The 27,201-nt window shown below is 43.1% G+C and overlaps 1 protein-coding gene across 6 annotated transcripts in view; it reads right to left on the reverse strand.

Moving 5' to 3' along the window:
• xylb (xylulokinase homolog (H. influenzae)) overlaps positions 1–27,201 on the reverse strand; it is a 280,173-nt gene that overhangs the window by 172,204 nt on the left and 80,768 nt on the right. The window contains exon 16 of one of the 6 annotated variants that reach the window (XM_059640109.1): positions 22,295–22,325. The exons of the other annotated variants lie outside the window; for them this stretch is intronic. Coding sequence (XP_059496092.1) covers positions 22,324–22,325 — 2 coding nt within the window. The 3' untranslated portion in view covers positions 22,295–22,323. Of the gene's footprint in view, positions 1–22,294; positions 22,326–27,201 lie in introns of those variants that run through there. 6 annotated transcript variants of the gene reach the window in all.

Consider the following 27,201-nt stretch of genomic DNA (forward strand, 5'->3'; position numbering starts at 1 on the left):
GTCAGTGTACCATACCGCAACTGCGCCTCCCTTGCGTGTGAGTTTTATGGTGAGGTTGGTATTGGACCGGAGGGAGTGGAGGGCTACACATTCTGTGGGGGAGAGGTTGGAGTGGGTGAGGGGGTGGAGAATTTGAGGCGATCGATGTTCCGATGGCAATTAGGAGATGAAGAGGTCGAGGGAGGGTAGGCCTTGGGGTAGTGTCCAGGAGGAGGGGGTGTGTTGGAGGTGGGAGAAGTGGTCTGTAGAGGGAGGGTTAAGCTCACAGTTAAAGAAGTAAGCGCGGAGGCGGCGGTACAACTGCTCAATGTCCAAGCGTGTGGGTGGAGGGGGATAAAGGTGAGTCCTTTACTGAGGACTGACCGTTCGTCCTCAGTAAGGGGGAGATCTGGGGGGATGGTGAAAACTCAGCAGGGCTGGGTGCTATTGTCTCGTCTGGAGGTGCTGGCTGCGGAGGCAGTGGGCGGAGTGACGTTGGCGGTGTACGGAGCGAGGTCGGCGGTGGGCGGAGTGGGGTCAGCCAGTAAATCTTGGATGTTGATGGCAGCGGCGTCCTCTATGTCTGTGTTAGCTTGGGAAATGGAGGCAGTGGTTTCAGCATCAGTGTCAATGGCGTTGGCTGTACTGGAAGTGGCATCCCAGGCAGTAGCGGATGTGACATCATCCGTGGGAACTGTTGGTGCTCCGAAGGCAGCCACATGGCCAATGGCAGTGGGCACATGGTAGGGAGGGTCTTGGGTATGGTGGCAGGAACCAATAAGTTTAAAGTACTTTCAGCTTTTAGTGTCTAATAAAGCCGGTCTTGGGTATGGTGGCAGGAACCAATAAGTTTAAAGTACTTTCAGCTTTTAGTGTCTAATAAAGCCAAGTAGAATTGTGAGTTCAGGTTATGGATCTTATGCCGAATAAAAAACAGGAGAGGTCCTTTGCAGGTCTGGGAGAGGGAGGCTCTGAGCTGGGGTAGGCTTAGATGTAGTATTTGGAGATGCCAGCGCATTGCAGCGAGTGTGTGTTTCAGAAGTCACAGGGAGAAACGCTTCTGTAGGATATCAACGTTGAATGTAGTGGTCGTTGCAGTTGGGGCCAAATTGGAAAGGCTTAAATGTAGACGGTAGTCCTTTGGGGATGATCCGGTTCTGTAGGCAGGTACTCAGAAAGGAAATGTGACTGTAGTACCTGGTTTGCTTTAGGACGTGGTCGAGCAGTTTCAGGGCCGAAGCAAGTACAAGAGGGCTGCAGTGGGAGAAGGATGGACTGAGGTTTTTCCGGAGGGAGGAGAGTAACTCCTTTAAGGTGGGCATCCTTAGAACAGGCTTCGCAGTGGGGTTAAAATTGTTGCAGAGATAGTAGGAACTGCTGATGGTGGAGAATCTGAAATAACACAGTGTAGAGCTGGATGAACACAGCAGGCCAAGCAGCATCAGAGGAGCAAGAAAGCTGACATTTCAGGTCGAGATCCTTCTTAAGAAATGGGGAAGGGGAAGGGGATTCTGAAATAAATAGGGAGAGAGGGGGAGGCGGATAGAAGATGGATAAAGGAGAAGATAGGTAGAGAGTCCAAAACTCGAGGGCACATGTTTAAGATGAGAGGGGAAACATTTAAAAGGAACCTAAGGAGCAACTTTTTCACGCAAAGGATGGTGCATGTATGGAATGAACTGCCAGAAGAACTCGTGGAAGCTGGTAAATTAAAACATTTAAAAGGCATCTGGATGGGTATATGAATAGGAAAGGTTTAGAGGGATATGGGCCAAATTCTAGCAAATGTGACTAGATTCATTTAGGATATCTGGTCCGCATGGACAAGTTGGACCAAAGGGTCTGTTCCCATGCTATAAATTTCTATGACTCTATAACCGGCTTGGATCCAGATTAAGTTTGGTAGCAGAGGATGGATGTCTTTAGGTGAAGATTAGAAACTAAACAAGTTATTTTCACACAGAATGTTGTAGTTTGAGTTTCTTTTCAGAAGAATGACCAAAACAAATATAAGATATCAGGATATAATTTCCCACAGATGGATGGTGTATCAGCCTGAACAGTGTGATCAGTAGAAAAGTAAAGTAGATATATTAAATCATAGAATCCCTACAATGTGGAAACAGGCCAATTAGCCCGACTGGTCCACGCCACCCCGCTGAAGAGCATTCCACACAGACCCATCCCCCTTCCTTGTAGCCCTGCATTTTCCACAGCCAATCTGCCTAACTTACACACTCCTGGACACAACAGGCAATTTAGCATGGTCAATCCGCTTAACCTGCACATCTTTGGACTGTGGGAAAACCAGAGCACCCGGAGGAAACCCACGCAGACACGGGGAGAACATGCAAACTCCATACAGACAGTTATGCGAGGGTGGAATCACACTCAGGTTCCTGGCGCTGTGAGACAGCAATAAAACTACTGAGCCACTGTGCCATCCTTAGGCTATGTCTTTGCCAAAGAAAAATCATGGTATTGTCTTGACAGTGTTGCTTCTTTCCAGGAGCAGGAGCAAGTGGAAAGTGTTCTAAGAGCTTGAGGTTCAAAACAATGACAATGAGGTATGGTGGCTCAGTGGTCAGCACTAGTGCCTCATAACGCCAGGGACCTGGGTTTGATTCCACCCTCGGGTGGCTGCCTGTGAGGAGTCTGCAAATTCTCCCTGTCTTTGTGTGCATTTTCTCTGGGTGTTTTGGTTTCTTCCTACAGTCCAAAGACGTGCAGGTTAGATGGATTGGCCATATTAAATTGTCCATAATGTCTAGGGATGTGCAGGCTAGGTGGATTAGCCAATTGGAAATGTAGCATTGTAGGGGGGCAGGTCTGGGTGGGATGCCCTTTGAAGGTTTGTCATAGACCTGATGGGCAGAATGGCCTGCTTTCACACAGTGGGGATGTGTTCTTTGATGAAGGTTTTAATATATTAAAATTGTCAGATAAAACAATTATTAAAAATGACCTATGAATTGCATATGAGATATGATCAGACATTAAGGTCAGAGATAACTGAACAACAAAGATCTTTTCCCGAGGGCAGGGGAGTTAAAAACTAGTGGGCATATTTTTAAGGTGAGAGGAGAAAGATTTAAAAGGAACCTGAAGGGTTACCTGTTCACACAGAGGGTGGTTCATATGTGGAATGAACTGCCTGAGTGAAGTGGTAGATGCAAATAAAGTTATGACATTTAAAAGACATTTGGATGGGTACATGAACAGGAAAGGTTCAGAAGGATATGGGCAAATGGGATTATTCAGTTTGGGAAACTTGGTCAGCATGGACGAGTTGTACCAAAGGATCTGTTTCCATGCTGTATGGCTCTATGACTCTAGGCATGGGTGGGTGCTGGAAGCTGGGGGGGGGTATTCTATAGAGGAATGTACGATGGAACTTAACAGATTATACTGCAAAAATTCTACGTGGAGATTCCTAACTCAGTGTTTGTTTCTAAATTATTGGGTTTTGTGAGTGTGTAAAATATAAATAGACCCTGAGTATCAAACAAAGTTAGAATTTCAAATAGAAATTTTTTTTGGAACATATGTCAGAAGCCTTAAAAACAAACCATTCCTGGGAAAACATTCACATTCTCTCCTGCTTTCATGGTTCATACAGAATATTCAGCAATAACGCAGACAATGGCAGTTCAGTGCTATGGCAATGAAAGGCTGCCCTAATTCAGACCGAAAGCTTCAAAACTAAAGCAGAAACATAGCAAACAAAAGTGGGGATATAAATGGCTCTGGCAATTATAACAAGTAACTAGAAGAACAAATCCCAGGAATGCCCAGAAATTACACATTTCATGGGTTCGAGAGAAGAAATGGCGATATTGGATAGTCAGATGGAACTGTTAATTAGAACAGACGTCAGCCCAGTAATTATGTTTTACTTCCAGATTTATTCAGGTGCACTGTGATGGACAGTATTAGATTATAAGATAATGGTGTAGAATTAGGCCATTCAGCCCATTAAATTTACTCCACAAATTTGATCATAGCTGATATGTTTCTTACCCCAATTCTCCTGCTTTATTCTCATAATCATTACGAACCAAGAACCTATCTACCTGCATCTCAGACACACTCAGTGACTTGGCCTACACACCATTCTATGACAATGGGTTTCACAGGTTAACCACCCGCTTGCTGAAGAAATTCCTCCTCATCTCAGTTCTAAAGGGTCATCCTTTAAGGTTATAGGAGAAGGATTTATAATTATCTAGAAAAGAATAATTTGATTAGGAATAGTCAGCATGGTTTTGTGAAGGGTAGGTCGTGCCTCACAAACCTTATTGAGTTCTTTGAGAAGGTGACCAAACAGGTAGATGAGAGTAAACCGGTTGATGTGGTGTATATGGATTTCAGCAAGGCGTTTGATAAGGTTCCCCACAATAGGCTATTGTAGAAAATGCGGAGGAATGGGATTGTGGGAGATATAGCAGTTTGGATCGGAAATTGGCTTGCTGAAAGAAGACAGAGGGTGGTGGTTGATGGGAAATGTTCATCCTGGAGATCAGTTACTAGTGGTGTACCGCAAGGGTCGGTGTTGGGTCCACTGCTGTTTGTCATTTTTATAATTGACCTGAATGAGGGCGTAGAAGGATGGGTTAGTAAATTTGCAGACGACACAAAGGTCGGTGGAGTTGTGGATAGTAACAAAGGATATTGTAGGTTACAGACAGACATAGATAAGCTGCAGAGCTGGGCTGAGAGGTGGCAAATGGAGTTTAATGCGGACAAGTGTGAGGTGATGCACTTTGGTAGGAGTAACCGGAAGGCAAAGTACTGGGCTAATGGTAAGATTCTTGGTAGTGTAGATGAGCAGAGAGATCTCGGTGTCCATGTACACAGATCCTTGAAAGTTGCCACCCAGGTTGACAGGGCTGTTAAGAAGGCATACAGTGTTTTAGCTTTTATTAATAGAGGGATCAAGTTCCGGAACCAAGAGGTCATGCTGCAGCTGTACAAAACTCTGGTGCGGCCGCACTTGGAGTATTGCGTACAGTTCTGGTCACCGCATTATAAGAAGGATGTGAAAGCTTTGGAAAGGGTGCAGAGGAGATTTACTAGGATGTTGCCTGGTATGGAGGGAAGGTCTTACGAGGAAAGGCTGAGGGACTTGAGGCTGTTTTTATTAGAGAGAAGAAGGTTGAGCGGTGACTTAATTGAGACATACAAAATAATCAGAGGGTTAGATAGGGTGGATAGGGAGAGCCTTTTTCCTAGGACGGTGATGACGAGCACGAGGGGGCATAGCTTTAAATTGAGGGGTGGAAGATATAGGGCAGATGTCAGAGGTAGTTTCTTTACTCAGAGAGTAGTAAGGGAATAGAATGCTTTGCCTGCAACGGTAGTAGATTCGCCAACTTTAAGTACATTTAAGTCGTCATTGGATAAGCATATGGACGTACATGGAACAGTGTAGTTTAGATGGGCTTCAGATTGGTATGACAGGTCGGCACAACATCGAGGTCCGAAGGGCCTGTACTGTGCTGTAATGTTCTATGTTCTATCCCTTCACTGATAGTAGGAACTGCAGATGCTGGAGAATCTGAGATAACAAGGTGTAGAGATGGATGAACACAGCAGGCCAAGCAGCATCCTGCTCCTCTGATGCTGCTTGGCCTGCTGTGTTCGTCCAGCTCTACACCTTGTTATCCCTTTAATGAAATGGTGCCCTTGGGTCCAAATCTCTCTTATGAGTGGAAACATCTTCTCCACATCCACTCTATCCTGGGCTCTCTGAATTCTGTAAGTTTCAATGAGATCCCGCCAATATCTTTCTAAAATCCATCGAGTACCAATCCATGAATCCTCAACTGCTTCTCATATGACAAGCACTTCATTCCTACGATCAGTCCTATAAACTCCTCCAATGTTAGCACCTCCTTTCTTGGAATAGAATAGAATATTCTCTATTGTCATGTGTACTCCATTGTAGATGTACAGTGAAAAGCCTCTTATGGCGCCATCTTAGGTACTCAAACCTAGGTACAAATCTTGGATACAAAAGAGGAATAAAAAGTAGTTACACTACTTTACAGTGTTTAAAAAGTAAGTTACAAATAAGACATTGTTAAAAGATTGACATTATAGTCAGGTAAAAAAAAATTCAAATAGATACTACATTGTACCAGCTCTGCACAGGGCCTCCGCACATGGTCTGACCACCCACACAAGATCCCAGTCCAACATCTTGAAAAAGACCCATTTATTCCCAATCTCTGCCTCTGCCAGTTAGCCAATCCTCTATCCATACCGTACCTTGCCCCTAACATTACGGGATCTTGTCTTATTTAGCAGCCACCTATGTGGCACCTTGTCAATGCTTTTTGAAAATTCAAACAGCTCACGTCTACCGGCACCCCTTTGTCTAACTTATTTTTTATCTCCTCAATGAATCCTAACAGATTTGTCAGGCATGACCTTCCCTTACCAAAGTCATGCTGACTCAGCCCTATTTTACTGTGCACTTCCAGGTACTCCACAACCTCATCCTTAATAAGGGATTCTAAAATCTTACCAGCAACTGCTGATAACCGGCCCTTAGTTTCCTGTCTCCTGCCTCCCTCCCTTCTTCCATTCGCCATTTTCCAGTCCTCTGGTATCTTCCTTGACTCTAGTGATTCCTGAAAGATCACCATCAAAGTCTCTACAATCTTCTCAGCTATCTCCTTCAGAATTATAGGGTGTAATCCATCCAGTCTGGATGATTTATCCACGGTTAGACCTTTCAGCTTCCCCAGCATTTCTCTTTTGTGATGGACACTGCACTCAGCCCTGCCCTCTGACTCTTGAACCTATGGTACACTACTGGTGTCTTCTTATTGTGAAAACTGGTGCAAAACATCAATTCAGCTCCTCCGACATTTCTTTGACCCCATTAATACTTCCCCAGCCACATTTTCCAACAGTCCAATGTCCACTCTTGCCTCTTGTACCCTTTAGCTAATTTTTAAAAACTCTTGCAATCTTCTTTCATATTACTAGCTAGCTTACTCTCATATTTAATGCGGCACGGTGGCTCAGTGGTTAGCACTGCAGCCTCACAGCACCAGGGACCCAGGTTCAATTTCACCCTCGGGTGACTGTCTTTGTGGAGTTTGCACATTCTCCCCGTGTCTGGGTTTCCTCCAGGTGCTCCGGTTTCCTCCCACAGTCCAAAGATGTGCAGATTAGGTGGATCAGCCATGCTAAATTGCCCGTAGTGTTTAGGGGTGTGTGGGTTATAGGGGGATGGGTCTGGGTGGGATGCTCCAAGGGACAGTGTGGACTTGTTGGGCCAAAGGGCCTGTTTCCACACTGTACGGAATCTAATCTAATCTAATCTAAATTTCATCTTCTCCACCCCTTATTGCTTTTCTAATTACCCACTGATGATTTTAAAATGCTTCCCAATCCTTTGGATTCCCACTAATCTTCACCACATCATACACTTTATCTTTTGCTTTTATGCTGTCCATGACTTCCCTTGTCAGCCATATTTGCCTCATCCTTCCCTGAGTATATTTCTTTTTCCTTGGGATGAATTTCTGCTGGGCTTTCCAAATTACCCTCAGAAACTCCTGCCATTGCTGCTCCACCAGCTTCCCAGCTTGGCTCCGTCTCAATCAACTATGGCCAGTTTCTCCGTCATGTCTTTGTAGTTATCTTTACTCAATAATAATACCATTACATCTGGATCTGAGTTTGCTTGCTGAGCTGGAAGGTTAGTTTTCAGATGCTTTGTCACCATTCTAGGTAACATCATCAGTGAGCCTCCAATGAAGCGCTGGTGTTATGTCCCGCTTTCTATTTATCTGTTTAGGTTTCCTTGGGTTAACCGCTTCATCGGAGGCTCACTGATGATGTTACCTAGAATGGTGACAAAGCATCTGAAAACTAACCTTCCAGCTCAGCGAGCAAACTCACATCCAGAAACTCAACCTGAGCTACAAATCTTCTCAAAACTCACCATTACATCTGATTCAATCTTCTTCCTTTCAAAGTACAGGGTGAATTCCATCATATTATTCTTACTGCCCCAGGGGTTCATTACTTCACTTCAGCCCCCTAATCAAGTCTGCCTCATTAAACAGCACTAAATCCAGAATTACCTGTTCTCCAGGGGGCTCTACCACAAGATGTTCCAAAAATCCATCTCATTGACATCCTCTGAGTTCTTTTTCTTGAGGTATGCTACCAACGTCATTTTCCCAGTCCACCTGCATATTGAAGTTTCTGATGATGATTGTAACAGTGCCTTTCTTACATGTCATATCTATCTCCTGATTTATTCTCTTCACATCCTGACAACTGCTCGGAGGCCTGTATATAACTCCCATGAGGGTCTTTTTTGCAATTCCTCAACTCTATCATTACACAATATATGCCTCAGACTCTATATCACTTCTTCTTGCTTTAATTTCATTTCTAACTAACAGGACAACCCTTCCCACCTGTGCACATCTGCCTCTCCTCTCGTGCATCCTCAGATATTTAGTTCACAGTCCTGATCCCCTTGCATGTATGTCTGTGATACCTAAACAAAAACCTGCCAATTTCACTCTGCATTACATGTTCATTTATTTTGTTTTATATACTGTATCTTTTTCTATTCATTTGTGGGATGTGGGCATCCCTGGCTGATCAGCGTTCCTTGCCCATCCCTAGTTGTCCTTGAGAAGGTGGTGGTGAGCTGCCTTCTTGAACTGCTGCAGTCCTGCTGCTATGGGTTGACCCACAATGCTATTAGGGAGGGAGTTCCAGTATTTTGACCCAGCGACTATGAAGGAACAGCAACATATTTCCAAGTCAGGGTGGTAAGTGACTTGGAGGAGAATTTGGAGCTGGTGGTGTCCCCATATAGCTGCTGCTCTTGTCCTTCTAAATGGACGTGGTCATGGGTTTGGAAGGTGCTGTCTGAGGATCTTGGTGAATTTCTGCAATGCATATCTTGTAGATAGTATGCACTGCCACTACTGAGCATTGGTTTGTGCAGGGAGTGGATGCTTGGAGATGTAGTGCCAATCAAGTGGCTGCTTTGTCCTGGATGATGTCAAGCTTATTGAGTGTTGTTGGTGTTGCACTCAACCAGGCAAGTGGGGAGTATTCCATCACACTCCTGGCTTATGCCATTTAGATGTCGGACAGGATTTGAGGAGTCAAGAGGTGAGTTAGTCAACACAGTATTCCCAGCTTCTGGCTGCTCTTGTAGCCACTGCGTTAATGTGGTGAGTCCACTTGCATTTCTGGTCAATGGTATGATAGTGGGGGAATCAGTAATGGTGACACCATTGAATGGCAAGGGATGGTGATTAGATTGTCTCGTATTGGTGATGGTCATAGCCTGGCATTTGTGTGGCGCAAATACCACTTGCCACGTATCAGCTCAAGCCTGGATATTGTCCAGATTTTGCAGCATTTCAGTATGAACTGCTTCAGTATCTGTGGAGTCACGAATGGTGCTGAACCTTGTGCAATCACGAACACCCCCACTTTCTGACCTTAGGATGGAGGGAAGGTCATTGATGAAGCAGCTGAAAATGGTTGACCCTGAGGACACTACCCTGAGGAACTCCTGCAGAGATGTCCTGGAGCTGAGATGATTGACTGCCAACAACCATGACCACCTTACTATGTGTCAGGTATGACTCCAACCACCTGAGAGTTTGCCCCCAATACCTTTGACCCTTCCTCAGAACATCGGACCCAAAACATTACCTCTGTTTTCTCCTTCACAGGTGCTGCCAGACCTGCTGAGCTTTTCCAGCAACTTTGTTTTTTTTGCCCCAATACCCACTGATTCCAGTTTTGCTAGGGGTCCTTGATGCCACACTCGTTCAAATGCAGCCTTCATATCAAGGGATGTCACTCTCACCTCACCTCGAGAATTCAGTTCTTTTGTCCATGTTTGAACCAAGGCTGTAATGAGATAAGGAGGTGAGTGGCCCTGGTGGAACCCAAACTGGGCATCACTGAGCAGGTTATTTCTCAGCAGGTGCTGCTTGATAGCACTGTTGATGACACTTTCCATCACTTTACGGATGATCGAAAGTAGACTGACAGGGCGGTAATTGGCTAGGTTAGATTTGTTCTGCATTTTGTTTACAGGACATACTTGGGCAATTTTCCACATTGTTGGGTAGATATCAGTGTTGCAACTGTACTGGAATAGCTTGGCATGGGGAGCAACAAGTTCTGGAGCACAAGTCCTCAGTATTGTATGCATTTAAATAAAACACCCTCAGTTCTATGTTGACTGCTGCCTCCTCATAGTCGTCCTATTGCTGTGCTTGAAGTTAAATTCCTGAGATTTTTCTGTCAGTTTGTCCAATTACTTGTTCTGGAAACTTTAACCTCTGCTGAACTCATAGTCACGTAGTAATCCAGACGTTATTACCATATACATGTCCACAACGTGGGGTGCAAGATGAACTGGTTATAATATTCGTTAGACCCTAAAAGTAATAAGGACTGAAATAAGGTTAGAGAATTAAGAGGTTTTGAGCTTCAGGTTTGGGATGACAACAAGCTGAAATCACCAACAAGAATGATGGTTCCTCGTAATATTGCTGGGATAAACCACTTTATCAAATTTAGCATCAAAGGAATACTCTGTTGTAACACAGACAAATAAAAGTAGGAACAGGAGTAGGCCACTTGACATCTTGAGTCTGCTCCACAATTCAATACGTGGAAGTGCCAGTGTTGGACTGGGGTGGGGTCAGAAGTCACACAACACCAGGTTATGGCCCAACAGGTTTATTTGAAATCATAAGCTTTTGAAGCACTGCTCCTTCATCAAGTGACTTCACCTGACAAAGCAGCAGTGCTCTGAAAGCTTATGACTTCAAATAGACCTGTTGGACTATAACTTGGTGTTGTACTGGAATAGCTTGGCTCAGGGAGTGCCAAGTTCTGGGGTTCAACATCATAGCTGATCATCAAGCTCAATACCCTAATGCCATCCTCCCTTATGTCCCTTGATCCTTGCAGCCACAAGAACTAGATTTACCTCCTTCTTAAAAACACAATGTTTTGGCCTCAACCACTTTCTGTGGTCGTGAACTCTACAGGTTCACCACTCTCTGGGTGATGAAACTTCTTCTCATCTCAGTCCTAAAAGATTTATCCCTTACCCTTATCTTGTGATGCCTGGTTCTAGACTCTCCCACCTTTCGGAATACCCTTCCTGTATCTAAGCGATATAATGATGATAGAATTTTATAGGTTTTATGAGATTCCCTCATCATTCATCTAATCTCCAGGAAATACAATCCTAATCACCTCAATCTCTCTTAACAAACTAGTCCTGCCATCTAAGGATTCAACTTGGTCAATCTTCTCTAGCAAGAACATTCTTTCTCCGATAAAGAGATCAAAATTGCAAACAATATTCCTTTGTGGTCTCACCAACACCTGTACAATTGCAGCAAGACTTCCTTGTACTTGAATCCTCTCACTACGAAGACCAACATACAATTTGGCTTTTATACTGTCTATTGCACCTGCACCCTTACTTTGAGCAGCTAATGCACAAGGACATCAAATCTTCCTACTCTCAATTTACAGTCATTCAACTAATAATCTGCCTTCCTATTTTTGATACCCCAAATGAACAACTTCACATGTATATAGATTATAATACATCGCCATGCATTTGCCCACTCAGTCAGCCTGTCTAAATCACACTGCAACATCCCTGCATCCTCCTCACAACTCACCCTACTTCCAAGCTTTGTGTTTTCTGCCAAATTTGAGATATTAGATTTAGTTCCCTCATCTAAATCAAGTCGCACCTGTTTTAGGTGGTAATAACATCTCTGAACAGGTTAATTAGAAAATAGTGAACACAAATTGTAAACAGCTGGGGTCCTAGTACTGATCTCTGTAGTACTCCATTAGTCACTGCCTGCCACTCAGAAAAAGACTCATTTATTCCTGCTCTTTGTTTCCTGTCTGCTAACTAATTTTCTGTCCATCTCATATACTACCCTTAATTCCATGTGCTTTAATTTCACACATTAATCACTTATGTGGGACTTTGTCCAACACCTTCTGACAGTTCAAACAAACCACATCCACTGACTTCCCTTAAGCAACTCTATTAATAAAATCCTCAAAGAATTCTAGTAGATTCATCAGGCATACATCCCAATGTAAATCTGTACTGACTGTGTCTGATCTACCACTGTTTTCTAAGAGCTCTCCTGTAAAATCCTTGATAATGGACTCTAGCACCTTCCCCACTACCAGAGTCAGGCTCACTAGTTTATAATTATCTCTATTTTCAGACACAAAAACAGAAGTTGCTGGAAAAGCTCAGCAGGTTTGGCAGCATTGTGAAGAGAAATCAGAGTTATTGTTTCCTCAGATCCAAATACTTTGGTTATACTAGCTACCCCCCAATCTGTAGGAGTTCTTCCAAAGTCAAAAGAATCTTGGAATATGACCACTAAATGAGAACACCATCTACAAAAAATGATCAAATAAAAACAGGCATAGATCACAACAAGATAATGATTTTTGGGGAGTCAGTGAATTTGTTGTCACACAATCTGGACCTGCTATTCCCTTAACAAGACCTAACTTCATAAATGGAAATATTAAGCAGGTGTTATAGCATCAGGAGATAGCAGATAGAGGGAAAAAGAGACTAATTATCTTAACTACATTGGCACTTTGCCCATCCATCCTCTCACAAGTTAAAAATCATATTAAGCAAAACAGGAGTAAGCCATGATAAGCATACTAAATTTATAGATTAGACAATGATGAGATAAACAAGAAATATAGGAGGATGCCATTGCAGCTTCTTGCAGCAAGGGTCTTAACAAAGTTGTGTTGATAGTTATGAATGAATGCAATAAGAGAAAAGTGTTTTCATCTTGCACTTCATAGACATGGGAACTAGATTATATGAGTGAAAATAATAATAGCAAACAGGGTAATGAAGCAATGGACAGGGACCAGACTGGGGACACTGGCTAAAATCCTGACAATGAGATTGGAAATTTGTCATTGATGAATTGAAGTATACGTGTAAAAATATGAATACTGTGGTAATGAACATAGCAGTGGACAGCCCTTTAGTAATGGTGTGCATGGAATAAGTCATGTTGTAATAAATGAGGTGCTTCATAAAATCCTTGTGGACCAGACAAGTTGGAAATGAATATCTGCCCTGGCAATGGGGAGGCAATGCAAAAAGCTCACTGCAAATGGTTGGATTAAATAAAGTCGATATCAATTTGTTTTTGAGAGGAATCCAACAAAACTCCTTCAGTAATGAGCAGCCATCTGCTTGGGAAGGGACTACAATTTGCTCCACTTTTTCCTGCGTGCACAAATGGTCCATATAGGGGAAATAGCGCATTCATTAAGTGGGGAGGTTTCAGATACAATTAAGCAAGACTTATGGAATCATAAAAGGCAATCAGAAATAAACTTTATTCCAAGGGACATGGTATATTATGAAAAGGAAGAGCAGAAAGAATGTAAAGGTCTGGCCAGGGTTACAGGTACTGATGCAAGAACAACAATTTTGCAGCATGACAACCAAATTACTGAGGTGTATTCCTTGAGATAGGTTGGCATAAACATATTGGATGAGGCTATATTCCCCAGCGACAACAATCAAAAGTTGGCATCCAAGTAACATATACTCCAGTTGGCCATTGTGTGAAGGAAAGCCATTATTACAGGAAGAATGGGGAAAGTCCTCAGTAAATTTAAACTTTGGCAAAATATGCAAGATAAGGGACAGGAGGTAAGATCTTTAGTTTGAGAGTATAAAATAAAGGATATGGAAGGTCAGAAAACTGATTTACAATTTCTTCTGTTGAAACTGCCAAATGGATGATCTATCTCACTATCTTTGGAAGTCCTCAAAATCACAGATGGTGGTCTTTAACTAATCCAATTCACTCCATATAATATCAAAAAATGGCCAAAGACATAGGATACTGCAAAGGCTAAGGGCCATAACACATGAAGATACAGCAGCACAAGTACACCATATGGCCCAAAAGGCTTGCTTCCCTGTTCAATCCAGTCATGGCCAATTTGATAATCCTTAATGCTACTTCTCCACATAGGTCTTGATTCCTTTATTGATTAAAAATCTCTGCCTTGAATATACTTGACAACGCAACCTTGACAGCCCTCTGCAGTACAGAATTCTACAGGCTGACTCTGACAACCTCCTAAGAATCCGTGTGTTTCAGTACAGTCTCCTTTCAGTCTACAAAACTCCATGGAGTACAAGTACAATCTGCACAGCCTCTCATCGTAAGAAGATCCCTCCATACCTGGGACGAATCTAATGAATCTTGTCTGGGCTGGCCCAAATGTCAGTATATCTTTGCTTAGATGTGGGGACAAAAACTTTCCACTGAATTCCAGCTGCAGTTTGACAAGTGCTTTGTATAGTTTTAGCAAAACCTTCTTATCTTTATACTCCATTCCTTCAAAATAATGACCAACACTCCATTTGCGTTCCTAAACTTTGGCAGTAACTTTTTGTAATTCTTGCACAAGAACTCCCAAACATCTCTTTGTCCTGCAAAGTTCTGCACTTCAACTCTTCTTGCCAAATTGTATAATCTCACATTTTCCCATAACGTAGTCCATTTGAGGAATAACGGTGATGTCACTGGACTAGTGATCCCAGAAACTAATGATCCAGAAATCCCACCAACAGATGGTGAAATTTGAATTTAATAAACATTGTGAATTAGAAGGTCACCTCACTAATGCTGATTATGTAACCACTGTTAATTATCGTAAAAACTCATCTAGTTCATTCACGTTCTTTAGGGAAGGTAATCAGCTTTCTTCACTTGGTCTGGCATACATGCAACTCCAGATCCACAGCAATGTAACTGACTCGTAGCTATCTTCTGGGCAATTAGGGGCAGGGAATAAATGCCAGCCTAGCCCATGAACAAATTTTTTTGAAATCTGCCAAGTTTTTGCCCACTCACTCATGCAAACTTGGCAATAGTACATCACCTTCCCTCACCTCATCCAATTTATTATTATTGTAAATGAATGTGGCCCCTGCACTGACCCCTGCAGCATTCCACTAATTACAGGTTGCCATCCTGAAATGACCCCTTTATCTAAACTCTCAATTTTCTACTAGTCAGCCAAACCTCTGTCCTTGCTAGTATATATTTACAACACCATGGCTTTTATCTTGAGTAGTCTATATGGAGGACCCAATAAAACACAACACAACCTAATTGGATCAAAATAAATTGCATCTACTGGTTTCCCCTATATCTATCCTGCTTATTGCTTCCTCAGAGAACTCTAATAAATTTATCAGGCATGAATTCCCCTTAACGAAGCTTTGTTGACTCTGTTGATTTCATTATATATTTGTAAATGCTCTGCTATTACTGAACTTGCCCAGTTTATTTTCTCCCTGTACTTCTTTTTGGTCATCATTTGCTGGAATTTAAAGCTTCTCCAATTTTCTGGTTTACCACTAATTTTTGCCAGATTTCAGATTTCTTTTAAATCTGATGCCATTCCGAACTTCCTTGGTTATCCAGGTCAGTTCCTAAAGTCCCTTCCTAAAGTCCGTCCTCATCAGTGGGATGTATCTTTGCTGTCAGATGTGAACTATTTCCTTAAATTTCTGCCAGTATTCCTCGACCTTTTTTCTTGCCTAACTTCTCACCCAGCCCACACTAGCCAACACTTGAAGATATTACGGCAACAGCACTGAAAACCTATACCCCAGATATAGCTGTACACCTAGTCAAGTGGCTACAGTACAGTTATAACACTGGCTTCAAGTTAACAATGTCCTGGCCACAAAAAGCAGGACTTATCTAAATTAGACAATTACTGCCTATCAGTCTACTCTCAATCATCAGCAATGGGAGGGAGAGTGTCATCAACCGGGCCATCACTGTCACTGTGATGCATCATTTGATCCTGCCAGAGCCAATCAGCTCCTGAGCCCATTGCAGCCTTTGCCGAAGTAAACTGAGTGCAAACTAGAAAGTAATATAAAAACAGATAGCAAGGGGGATTGGGAGTGTGTGTAAGCAACAGCCTAGTAGTATTATCATCGGACTGCTAGTCCATAGACAAAGGTAATGACACAGGCTCAAATCCCACCATGGCAGATGGTGGAATTTGAATTCAATAACAATCTGAAATTAAGAGTCTAATAGTGACCATGAATTCATTGCTGATTGTTTCAGGGAAAACCCAGTTGGTTCACTAATGGCCTGTAGGGAAGGAAATTGCTAACCTTACCTGGTCTAGCCTACATGCAAATCTAGAACCACGGCAATGTAGATGATTTTTAACTGTCCTCTGGACAATTAGGGATAGGCAGTAAATGTTGGTCTAGCTAGCGACAGCCTCGTCTCATGAATGTATCTAAATTGGACAATTCTATCATGAATGATTGTTTTTTTTAAAAATCAACTTAAGTATATAAAAAGGAAGCCAGATGCAAAAGTGAACACAGATCTTTTATTGAACAAGGCTGGGGAAATAATAAGAGGAAATCAGAAAATGGCAATGGAGTTGAGTAAAACTTTGCATCCGTCTTCATAGTAGAGGACATTAAAAGTATTGCAAAAATAATAAATAACCAAGAGGTTAAATGGGCAGCAAATATGAAAGAGTGAAGGAATAATTTTATTGTCACACGTATTTTACAATGACACAAACAGTAAAAGACACTGAAAAGTTTTTCCTTTGTTGCCACAATCTTGCGCCATTTTGAACAGTTTAAGAATATGAAAAAGATAGAAAGATAGAGCTTGAAGAGAGTCTGTCAGTCCTGAGTCAGTTCATCAACAATGACATCTGTGCTGCCATGCCTCCTTCACTATCATGCCACCATCTACAGCAGACCCAACCAATGCTGAAATAAGTACGCTTCAGGTGCCATCTATGGCCACTGGGCCGATTCTCCTCCATCATCAGCTCGCTGCCAACTGCGCCAGACCCACCGACGTCACAGTTGCATCTCTCGCTGCTGGGTCCAACTCAAAATAGCCGTGATGCCCTTCCACATCACCAAGCGTCCCGACCGCCAATGATATTGCCGATTCTGAGGCCAGTGCTGGGCCCACTCGCCACTGCCGAGGGGTCCGCGCTGGACCCGCTCGCCACGGCCAAGTGATCTACAGTGGACCGACTCAGCACTGCCACGGTGCCCATTTGCCACAGCCACCAGGTCTGCACTGGGCTCAGGAGTCTGTGCTGGAATTCCTGCTGCTGCTGGATCTGTCCAAGCTCAGGACAAGAGGTAAATAAAGGAGGTAAACAGAAATGTAAAGAGACAAAAAAGATAAGAAAAGAAAAGAAAAGCACTTTGAGCAGACGAGCTGCAGCTCAGGTGCCCTACTTCACCGCTGTCTTAATGAGATACATTCGCAATAAATAAACATAATAACTAACACTAGAGGAAAATTACTAGGGATACTAATGGGTCTAAAGGCCCCTTATGATTGTGAAATCTTTATGGTTGCAAACAAACGAGAGGATAAATTGATAACAATGCCAAACAAAGAAAGTTCAAGAACTGGAAAGAATTTGGCATATCCACTGAGGTACCGGATAGGGAACAGCAACTTTATGGACAGAAAGCAGATATATGGATCAACCATGATCATGCTGAATGATGAAAAAGCTCCGAAGGCTGAATGACTTACTCCTGCTCCTACTTTCTATGTTCCTTGTTGCATGCATTGCATTTACAAAGAAAATGTGTTCCCTGAAGGGATACATGAGACTAAAGTGAGACTAGTGGCTCAGGGTTTTGAAAAAAAGTCAACAGTAAAGATCCTAATGCGGATGAATGGATTCCCTACTGCAGGAAAATGATCAAGTTGATGGTAGCATTTTTAGCAATATCCTCCTGGGAAAGTAAGTCAATTCATGTATTAGTTGCAATTTTTGCAGTTTCAAAGGGTAAGTATTTTTGAAATCACCTAATTACCTGTTGGTGGTATTGAAAGGAAGCAGAAACAAAAACAGAAATTGCTAGAAAAGCTCAGTAGTTCTGGCACCATCTGTGAAGAGAAATCAGAATTAATGCTTCAGATCCGGTGACCCTTTCTCAGAACTGATGGTAGCTAGGAAAAAGCTGGTTTTTATGCTGGGATAGGAACATGCCACAAAACAAGAGTTATAGATGGGGGAAGGGCAATTATAATGCGATTAGGCAAGACTGAGGAGGCATAGAATGGGTTAGCAAAATGCAGGGGATGGGGACAATCGAAATGTGGAGCTGGTTTAAGGAACAGATATTGTGTTTCCTTGATAGGTATGTCCTTGTCAGGCAGTGAGGAAGTGATAAGGTTAGGGAACCGTGGTTTACTAAAGAAATTAAATCTTGTTAAGTGGAAGAGGGAGGCTTATGTGCTGATGAGACGAGATGGTTCAGATGAGGCGATGGAGAGTTACAGATTAGCTAGGAAGGATTTAAAAAGAGTGTGTTAAGAAGAGCAAGGAGGGGACATGAGCAGACATTAGCAGGTAGAATAAAGGAGAACCCTAAAGCTTTCCATAGGTATGTGAGGAATAAGAGGATGACAAGGGTAGGAATAAGGCCAGTCAAAGACAGAAGTGGCAAGTTGTGTGTGGACCCTGTGGAGATTTGAGAGGTGCTAAATGATTATTATTCATCTGTTTTCACTGAGGAACAGGAGAATATTGTAGAGGAGATGACTGAGTTACAGGCTACTAGTAAGGAGGAGGTGTTATCAATTCTAGAAGGTGTGAAGGTAGATAAATCCCCTGGGCCGGATGGGATTTTTCCAAGGATTCTCTGGGAAGCTAGGGAGGAGGTGGTAGAGCCTTTGGCCTTGATCTTTGACTCCTCATTGTGTACAGGTTTAGTACCAGAGGACTGGAGGATTGCAAATGTTGTGCCCTTGTTCAAGAAGGGCAGTAGAGATGACCCAGGTAATTATAGACCTGTGAGCCTCACATCTGTTGTAGGAAAAGTTTTGGAAAGGATTATAAGAGATAGGGTTTATAATCATCTAGCAAGCAACAATTTGATTGGAGATAGTCAGCATGGATTCGTCAAGGGCAGGTCGTGTCTCACAAACCTCAATGAGTTTTTTGAGAAGGTGACCAAGCATGTGGATGAGGGAAGGGCAGTTGACGTGGTGTACATGGACTTCAGTAAAGCCTTTGATAAGGTTCCACATGGTAGGCTATTGGACAAAATACAGAGGCACAGGATTGAGGGAGGTTTAGCAGTTTGGATTAGAAACTGGCTTTCTGTAAGAAGGCAATGAGTGGTGGTTGATGGAAAATGTTCAGCCTGGAGTCTAGTTACTAGTGGTGTGCCTCATGGATCTGTTTTGGGACCACTGCTGTTTGTCATTTTTATAAATGACTTGGACCCAGGCATAGGTGGATGGGTTAGTAAGTTTGAGAAGACACTAAAGTCGGTGGAGTGGTGGACAGTGTGGAAGAATGTTTCAGGTTGCAGGGAGACTTGGATAAACTGCGAATTGGGCCGAAAGGTGGAAAATGGAGTTTAATATGGATAAATGTGAGGTGATTCACTTTGGGAGGAATAATAGGAAGGCAGAATGCCAGGTCAGTGGAAAGATTCTTGGTAGTGTGGATGTGCAGAGGGATCTTGGTGTCCATGTACATAGATCCCTGAAAGTTGCCACCCAGGTTGATAGTGCTGTCAAGAAGGCTTACCGTGTGTTAGGTTTTATTGGCAGAGGTATTGAGTTCCGGAGCCGTGATGTCATGCTGCAACTGTACAAAACGCTACTGCTGCCTCATTTGGAATATTGTGTGCAGTTCTGGTCGCCCCATTACAGGAAGGATGTGGAACCTTTGGAAAAGGTGCAGAGGAGATTTATCAGGATGTTGCCTGATCTGGAGCTCAGGTCCTATGAAGAAAGGCAGAGGGACTTGGGTCTGTTCTCATTGGAGAGAAGGAGGCTAAGAGAGAATTTAATAGAGACATACAAGATGATCTGAGGATTAGTTGGGGTGGAGAGTCAGAGTCTTTTTCCAAGGATGATGACTTCAGCTTGTACCGGGGGCATAGCTACAAATTGAGCTGTGATACATTTAAGACAGATGTCAGATGCAGGTTCTTTACTCAGAGAGTGGTAAGGGTGTGGAACGCCCTGCCTGCCAATGTAGTGAACTCAGCCACATTAAGGGCATTTAAACAGTCCTTGGATAAGCATATGGATAATGATGGTGGGATAGTGTAGGGGGAGGGGCTTAGATTAGTTCACAGGTTGGCGCAACATCAAGGGCCAAAGGGCCTGTTCTGCGCTGTATTGTTCTATGTTCTATGTTCTATGCAGAAGAAAGGGCAGGGGAGAGGGGGTAAGGGCTAAACGATAGATGGGGATAGAACCCAAACAGAGAGAAGAGGCAGAAACAATTGGTCTGCCTGAGCAGTCCTGTATGTGGATTCTGGGAAACAGGCAGAATCAAGCTGTCAGGGGTTGGGAGACTGAGCTTAGAGGCAGTAGTGGGGGAAGATCACTCGATGAAACGATGTTAGTGACTGTGGTTGACACAATGGCCTGATTTTCCATGGTGAGGTCATGGTGCAGCGGGAGATAGGAGGAGGCATCTGAGAGCTGGCGCTCAGCCTCTGCACTGTAGAGATCACTCCACCAGACAACAACAGCACCACCCTTGTCATCAGGCTTAATTACAAAGTCAAGGTTGGATCTGAGAGAACAGAGTACAGTCAGTTCAAGGGAGGACAGATTGGAATGGGTAAGGGGGTCATAGAAATTGAGGCAACCATGTCGACAGTTCTCAATGGGAAAAGACCAGAGAGAGGAGTTCAGGTGCAGGGAGAGTGCTGGAGTGGGGCAAAGGGGTCTTTAGGAGGGGGAGAAGACACTTGTCCAAAGAAATAGGCAAAAGCTACGGAAGAAGAATTCAAACGTCATGTCAAACCCAAAATTCCTTAAGGTGGGGACACAAAGGGATAAAACTGAGACCTTTGTGCAGTACAATTCAGCATTGGACAGTGGAAAGAACAAAGAACAATGCAGGCCCTCCAAGCCTGCACCAATCGAGATCCTCTGTCTAACCTGTCATCTATTTTCTAAGAGTCTGTGTCCATTTGCTCCCTGCCCATCCAAGTACCTGTCCAAATATATCTTAAAAGGCGCTAACGTGTCTGCATCTACCAGCTCCGCTGGCAACGCGTTCCAGGCATCCACCACCCTCTGTGTAAAGAACTTTCCACGCATATCTCCCTTAAACTTTCCTCCTCTCACTTTGAACTCATGACCCCTAGTAATGGAGTCCCCCTCTCTGGGAAAGTCAGGATGGATTGTATATATACAACAGGAAGTGGGGTTGGGAGAAGAAATGGAGTCAGAGAGAACAGAAGGAAAGTTCTGGAGGGCGTGGGCCTCTGAGTTTCTGTATCTTGTGTGTCTTGATGCCCTTAAGGAAAAGAAAAAGTTTATTGTTAACACCTTGAATGAGCCAGAGGATGAAGCGGAACTGGTTAGCAGTGCCACTCCAAGCCAGCGAGATGCAATGCTGTTGGAGAGAGACGTTGAGAGTGTGACACATAGCATTGAGTGTGAATCTTGGGATGCAGCAAAAACAGCTGTCTGTGGAACATTGAACATCACAGAAAAACCAATGATCCTGGATGGATTCAAAGCTTGAAGGATGAAACTGGAGTTGGAATCTATGTGGAGTGGCTTGGAGCTACAGAAGGTCACTGAGGAATGTGATGTGGCTGTGGAAATAAGTTTTAGCAAATGCTTTGTAAAACACCAGGAGCAACAGCAAAGTTAATGATGGTGGACAAGAAAAAGGATTGGAGCAAAAATCCTGTAGGAGAGAGGAGCAGAACTTCTTCAAGGTGGGCATGCCTCGAAGAGAAGTGGCAGTGAGCTAAATATGAAATATAGCTGAAAGAAAGCTATAGAAATTAAAATAAAGCTGTTTCTGTGTTGAATGATGAAATAAGGGTATGGTATTTCTCTTTAAGTTAGTCTTGCTGAAAGTATGTTGCAATTAGCTATAAACAAATCCAGCAATGTTTTATTAACATCAAGAAGAGAAACCAGCAGACATTTTTATGTTGCACATTGCATGAAAGGTAAATGAAAAAGAAATTTAAGATGGGTAGTCAAGCTTCAACAGCCTTTAACTATATAGAATTATACATCAAGCAGAAGTCTCACATGCCTTTGGATCCACAATCTTACTTCAAACAGATCAACTGCATCCAAATAAACATAGGCAGATCATCAGACATCCTGCATCAGGTTGTGCAGTTTGACTAAGCCAATGCCAGTTATGACATGCTGGAACTGAGTATCAGGTCGAAACATTCTCTGGTTGCGGAGGTTCTGAGAAGAAATAAAATGTTAAATGAATTCAATTCAGAGAAATGTGTAGTCAAGATTCTAGCCTTGCGTGATTCACACATGAATTTAGTAATTTCTGGTTATGACTTGTTTGCCAAACTTCCAGATTGATATTCTAGTTTGACAGGGTTTATCAATTCTCTAAGGGAAAGAATAAAGAATGTTCTCAAGTGGCCCAGAAAGCCAAGAAAAGTAAAAAGCACGTTAACTGCTTGGTGCTCCGAGAATCAATGGATATGGGAGTACACACATTTAAAATCTGAAGGAAATCTGAGAAAAAAAACCGTAGAATGTTATGTGGAAGATCAGTCTCTTTGGAACAATGTCCATTTGATAGAGTGCTGCAGAAGACCTTTGAGAATTGACCTTGGTAGTGTCAAGGAAATAAAGGGGCAGGATTGTCACCGACCTCATTACCTCCGGAGATCTTCCCCCCCCACTGCCTCCAACCTCACCGTCTCCCAAACCTGGACAGTCCACGTCTACAACCATCCCAAAATCCACAATCCAGACTGTCCTGGTACACCCATCGTATTCAGCCTGTTCCTGCCCTACTGGGCTAAATTCCTCCTACCTTGACTCCATCCTCTCTCCACGTGTCCAGATGCTGCCTACCTACATCCATAATTCATCTAATAAAAACTTAAAGAACTGAAAGGATCCTGTAAATCAGGAACAGAAACAGAAATTGCTGGAAAAGCTCAGCAGGTCTGGCAGCATCTGTGAAGAAAAAAAAAGTTAACGTTTCACGTCTGGTGACCCTTCCTCAGAACAATTCTGAGGAAGCATCACCAGACACGTAACGTTAACTCTGATTTTTTTCTTCACAGATGCTGCCAGACCTGCTGAGCTTTTCCAGCAACTTCTGTTTTTGTCCATGATTCCTCTTATGCCGTCCACAATACTGACAATTTCCAGTTCCCTGGCCCTAACTGCCTCCTGTTTACCATGGATGTCCAAAACCTACTATACCTCCATTCCCCACCAGAATGGTCTGTGAGCTCTCAGCTTCTTCCTTGACCAGAGGCATGAACATTTCCCATCCATCGCCTCTCTCTTTTAAGACGCTGCTTGGCCTGCTGTGTTCATCCAGCTCTACACTTTGTTATCGCGGATTCTCCAGCATCTGCAATTCCCATTATCTCTGATATCACTCTCTTCTGTCTGGCTGAACTTGTTCTCTCACTGTATAATTTCTCCTTTAATTCTGCCAACTCGAAGGAGTGGCTATGGCCACCCGCATGATTCCCAGTTATGCCTGCTTTTTTAAAATCGGCTATGTGGAACAATCCTTGTTCCAGTCCTACACTGGCCCCCTCCCACAATCTTTTCTTCAGCACATAAAATCAACGGCCGTTTCAGTGAGGTTTCATGCTTCCACCAGGACCTTTAAAATTTATTCATTTTGCCTCCAATTTCCACCCACTTGTACAATATTCATATCATTCATTTCCGATACTTCTCTTACTATCCTTTATGCCTCTATCTCCATTTTGGGGAATAAACTGTCCGCTGCCATCCAATACAAAGCCAATGACTCCCACAGCTACCTTCACTTCAGCTCTCCCTACCCAACGTCCCGCAAAGATTCCGTCCCATTCTCCCAGTTCCCTCGCTTACATCACATCTGTTCAGATGATGCCACCTTCCAAAACAGCACTGCTGACATGGCTTGCTTCTTCCATTACCGTGCTTTCCCTCCCAATGTGGTTGACTGGGGCCTCAACCGCATCTAACCCATTACACGTGCTTCCATCTTCGGCCCTTCTCATCACTCATCACAGCATGAACGAGTCCCCCTTGACAACACTTTTCATCCCACCAACTTCCGCATTCAAAGGATCATTCTCCACCATTTCAGACAATTCCAGCAGAATGCCACCACCAAACACATTTCCCCCTCACTCCCCCATCTGAACTTCGCAGGGATCGTTCCCTCAGGGAGACCCTAGTCTATTCCTCAACCACTTCACCACCCCTGCTTCCAACGGCACCTTCCTATGTAACCACAGATGGTGCAACACCTGCCTCTTCATCTCCTCCCTGCTCACCATCAAAGGGCCTAAACAATCTTTCTGGGTGAAGGCACATTTCATCCATACTTCCATCAATCTTGTGTATTGTATTTGCTGCACCCAATGTGGCCTACTCTACATTGGAGAAACCAATTGCAGACTGGGTGACCACTCTGTAGAACGCCTCCGGTCCATGCAGAAGCATGACCCTGACCATCCTGTACGTGGTCACTTTAACATAGTGTCATGCTCGCACACCCAATATTCTTTCCTTGGCATGCTGCAATTTTTTTTTAATTCATTGACGGGACGAGGGCATTGCTGGGTAGGCAGCATTTATTGCTCATCCCTAATTGCTCAGAGGGCAGTTCAGAGTCAACCCCATTGCTGTAGGTCTCGAGTCACATGCAGATCGAACCTGTTAAGGATGGCAGTTTCCTTCTCTAAGGGACATTAGTGAACCAGATAGGGTTTTCCAACAATTGACAATGGAATCATGGTCATAAGAATTCAAATTCCACCATCTGCCATGGTGGGACTTGAACCTGGGTCCCCACAACATTGTAATTGTAATATTGTAATTGTACCAGCCTCCACCACTTCCTCTGGCAGCTTTTTCCAAACACACGCCACCCTCTGCTGAAAACGTTTCCCCTTAGATCCCTTTAAATCTTTCCCCTCTCACCTTAAACCTATGCCCTATAGTTTGAGATTTTCCCACCCCGGGGAGAAAACCTTGTCTATTTACCCTATCCATGCCCGTTATGATTTTATAAACCTCAAAAAGGTCACCCCTTAGCCTCGAACGGTCCAGGTAAAATAGCAATAAATCAAATCAGATCAATCTCCATCAATCCTCTGCTGCCCTTAAAGATTTCATGTAAGGCGATTGGACGTAGTCCATTATCTTTTCACTCCTCTGCTTCCCTCTCCTACATTTTCCAACGAGAATATTTGCCGTTTAACTCAACTCTCTGTCTTCACCACTTAGCCAATTTCCTAACCGGCTCAACAGTTCAAATCTGTGAAACATTCTTTCATGAAGGAATTTAGGAAATAACTTACAGAAGTTCACATTAATAACATCTACCAATGTCCCTGTCTACGACTTTAGCCATTCTTTCAAAAATTTCATTCAGGTTTTTCAGGCATAACATTACCTTCAGAAATCCTCTTGGATCAGTTGATATTTTTCAAGATGTTCAGAACCCTATCCTTTCTTACAGGCTGTAACTAATTCTCAACAACAGATGTTAGGTTAACTTAATAGTTAGTTAGTTCTTAGTTCCCTGCTTTCCCCCTCTCTTCTTTCTTAGGTATCCTTTTGGTGCAGTGAATAAACAAACTGTTTATTGAACAAAGACTTCACAGAGGAAGTTCTGAGGAATGGTTTCCAGATCTGAAACGGTAACTCGGTTTTCTCCTCCACAGATGTTGTTAGACCTGCTGAGCTTTTCCAGCAACTTTGTTTTTGGACAGACTTCACAGACTTTATATTACTATAACTTTAAAAAGCTTTGGAAAGACAGTGGGGATAATACTAACTTATATTCTCAGAGTTTTAGTAAATTAACTGCTTGTTTTGCATGACCCCAGAGGTGAGATTGACATGACTTTGATAAAATTTGATCAAATATGGCAGTAGGGAGCTCTGAAAAACTGAAGTCAGTGAGAATCACGGGGAAATTCTCCACTGTTTGAAATAGCTAGCATAGAAGAAGATAGTTATTATTGTTGGAGACTAATCATCTCAGTTCCAACTTCAATGATCATCACTGTATCAGTCGGGCAAAATTTGGAATGTTTACTGAAAATTGCATGGTGTTCAGAACATTTCCTGCACCAGCCACCTAAATACTGTGGCTACTAGAAAGGACTATCTCCTGATTCACCAAAGTCTGCCTACAAGTGCAAATCAGTCTCATGACAAAATGCTCTCCATTTGTCTGGCTGAGTGTAACGACAAAAGTGTTCACAAAACTTTACATAATCCAGGATAGAGTCAGCCACATTACTGGAAGACAGATCCAGGAAATCAGGTGACATGAAGTTTGATATCTTAATCTAGTCTATAGTCATTATCCTCAAAAGCTATATACACTATTTCATGTACAATTGTGTCTGTAACCCCACATTTTGGGGAGGTGATGGAATAGTGTCACTGGACTGTAATCCAGAAACCCAGGCTCTAATGGTCTGCGGACAGGACCATAGCTGAGGATGAAATTTGAACTCAATAAAAACTTGGAACAAAAAGGCCTAGTGGCCACCTTGCGACCACTTTCAACTGTTGTTAAAATCCCATTTGTTTCACTTATGCTATTTAAAGACGGAAATCTGCCATCCTTACTTGATTTGGCCCACGTGCGCCTCCAGACACACAGAAATATGGCTGAGTCTTAATTGCCCTCCAAGCAATTAGCGATTGGAATACGACACCCACATCTGATGAACAGTTTTTTTTAAAACATTGTTTTGTTCGGCTTCCTTGACACACTGGATCAACAAGCAGTCGTGCATTTTTTTTTAGCAACTCTTGAACTAAAAACATTTAAGCTTGTTCTGATTATATAAGGTTAATTGAAGTCTACTATTAAGTTAAATTATATATTCTCAAAAAACATACATTTTCCACCCTAAGATAATAAAATGTGAGGCTGGATGAACACAGCAGGCCAAGCAGCATCTCAGGAGCACAAAAGCTGACGTTTCGGGCCTAGACCCTTCATCAGAGAGGGGGATGGGGAGAGGGAGCTGGAATAAATAGGGAGAGAGGGGGAGGCGGACCGAAGATGGAGAGTAAAGAAGATAGGTGGAGAGAGTATAGGTGGGGAGGTAGGGAG

This window comes from Stegostoma tigrinum, chromosome 2 (genome assembly GCF_030684315.1).
Source record: "Stegostoma tigrinum isolate sSteTig4 chromosome 2, sSteTig4.hap1, whole genome shotgun sequence".
NCBI lineage: Eukaryota > Metazoa > Chordata > Chondrichthyes > Orectolobiformes > Stegostomatidae > Stegostoma > Stegostoma tigrinum.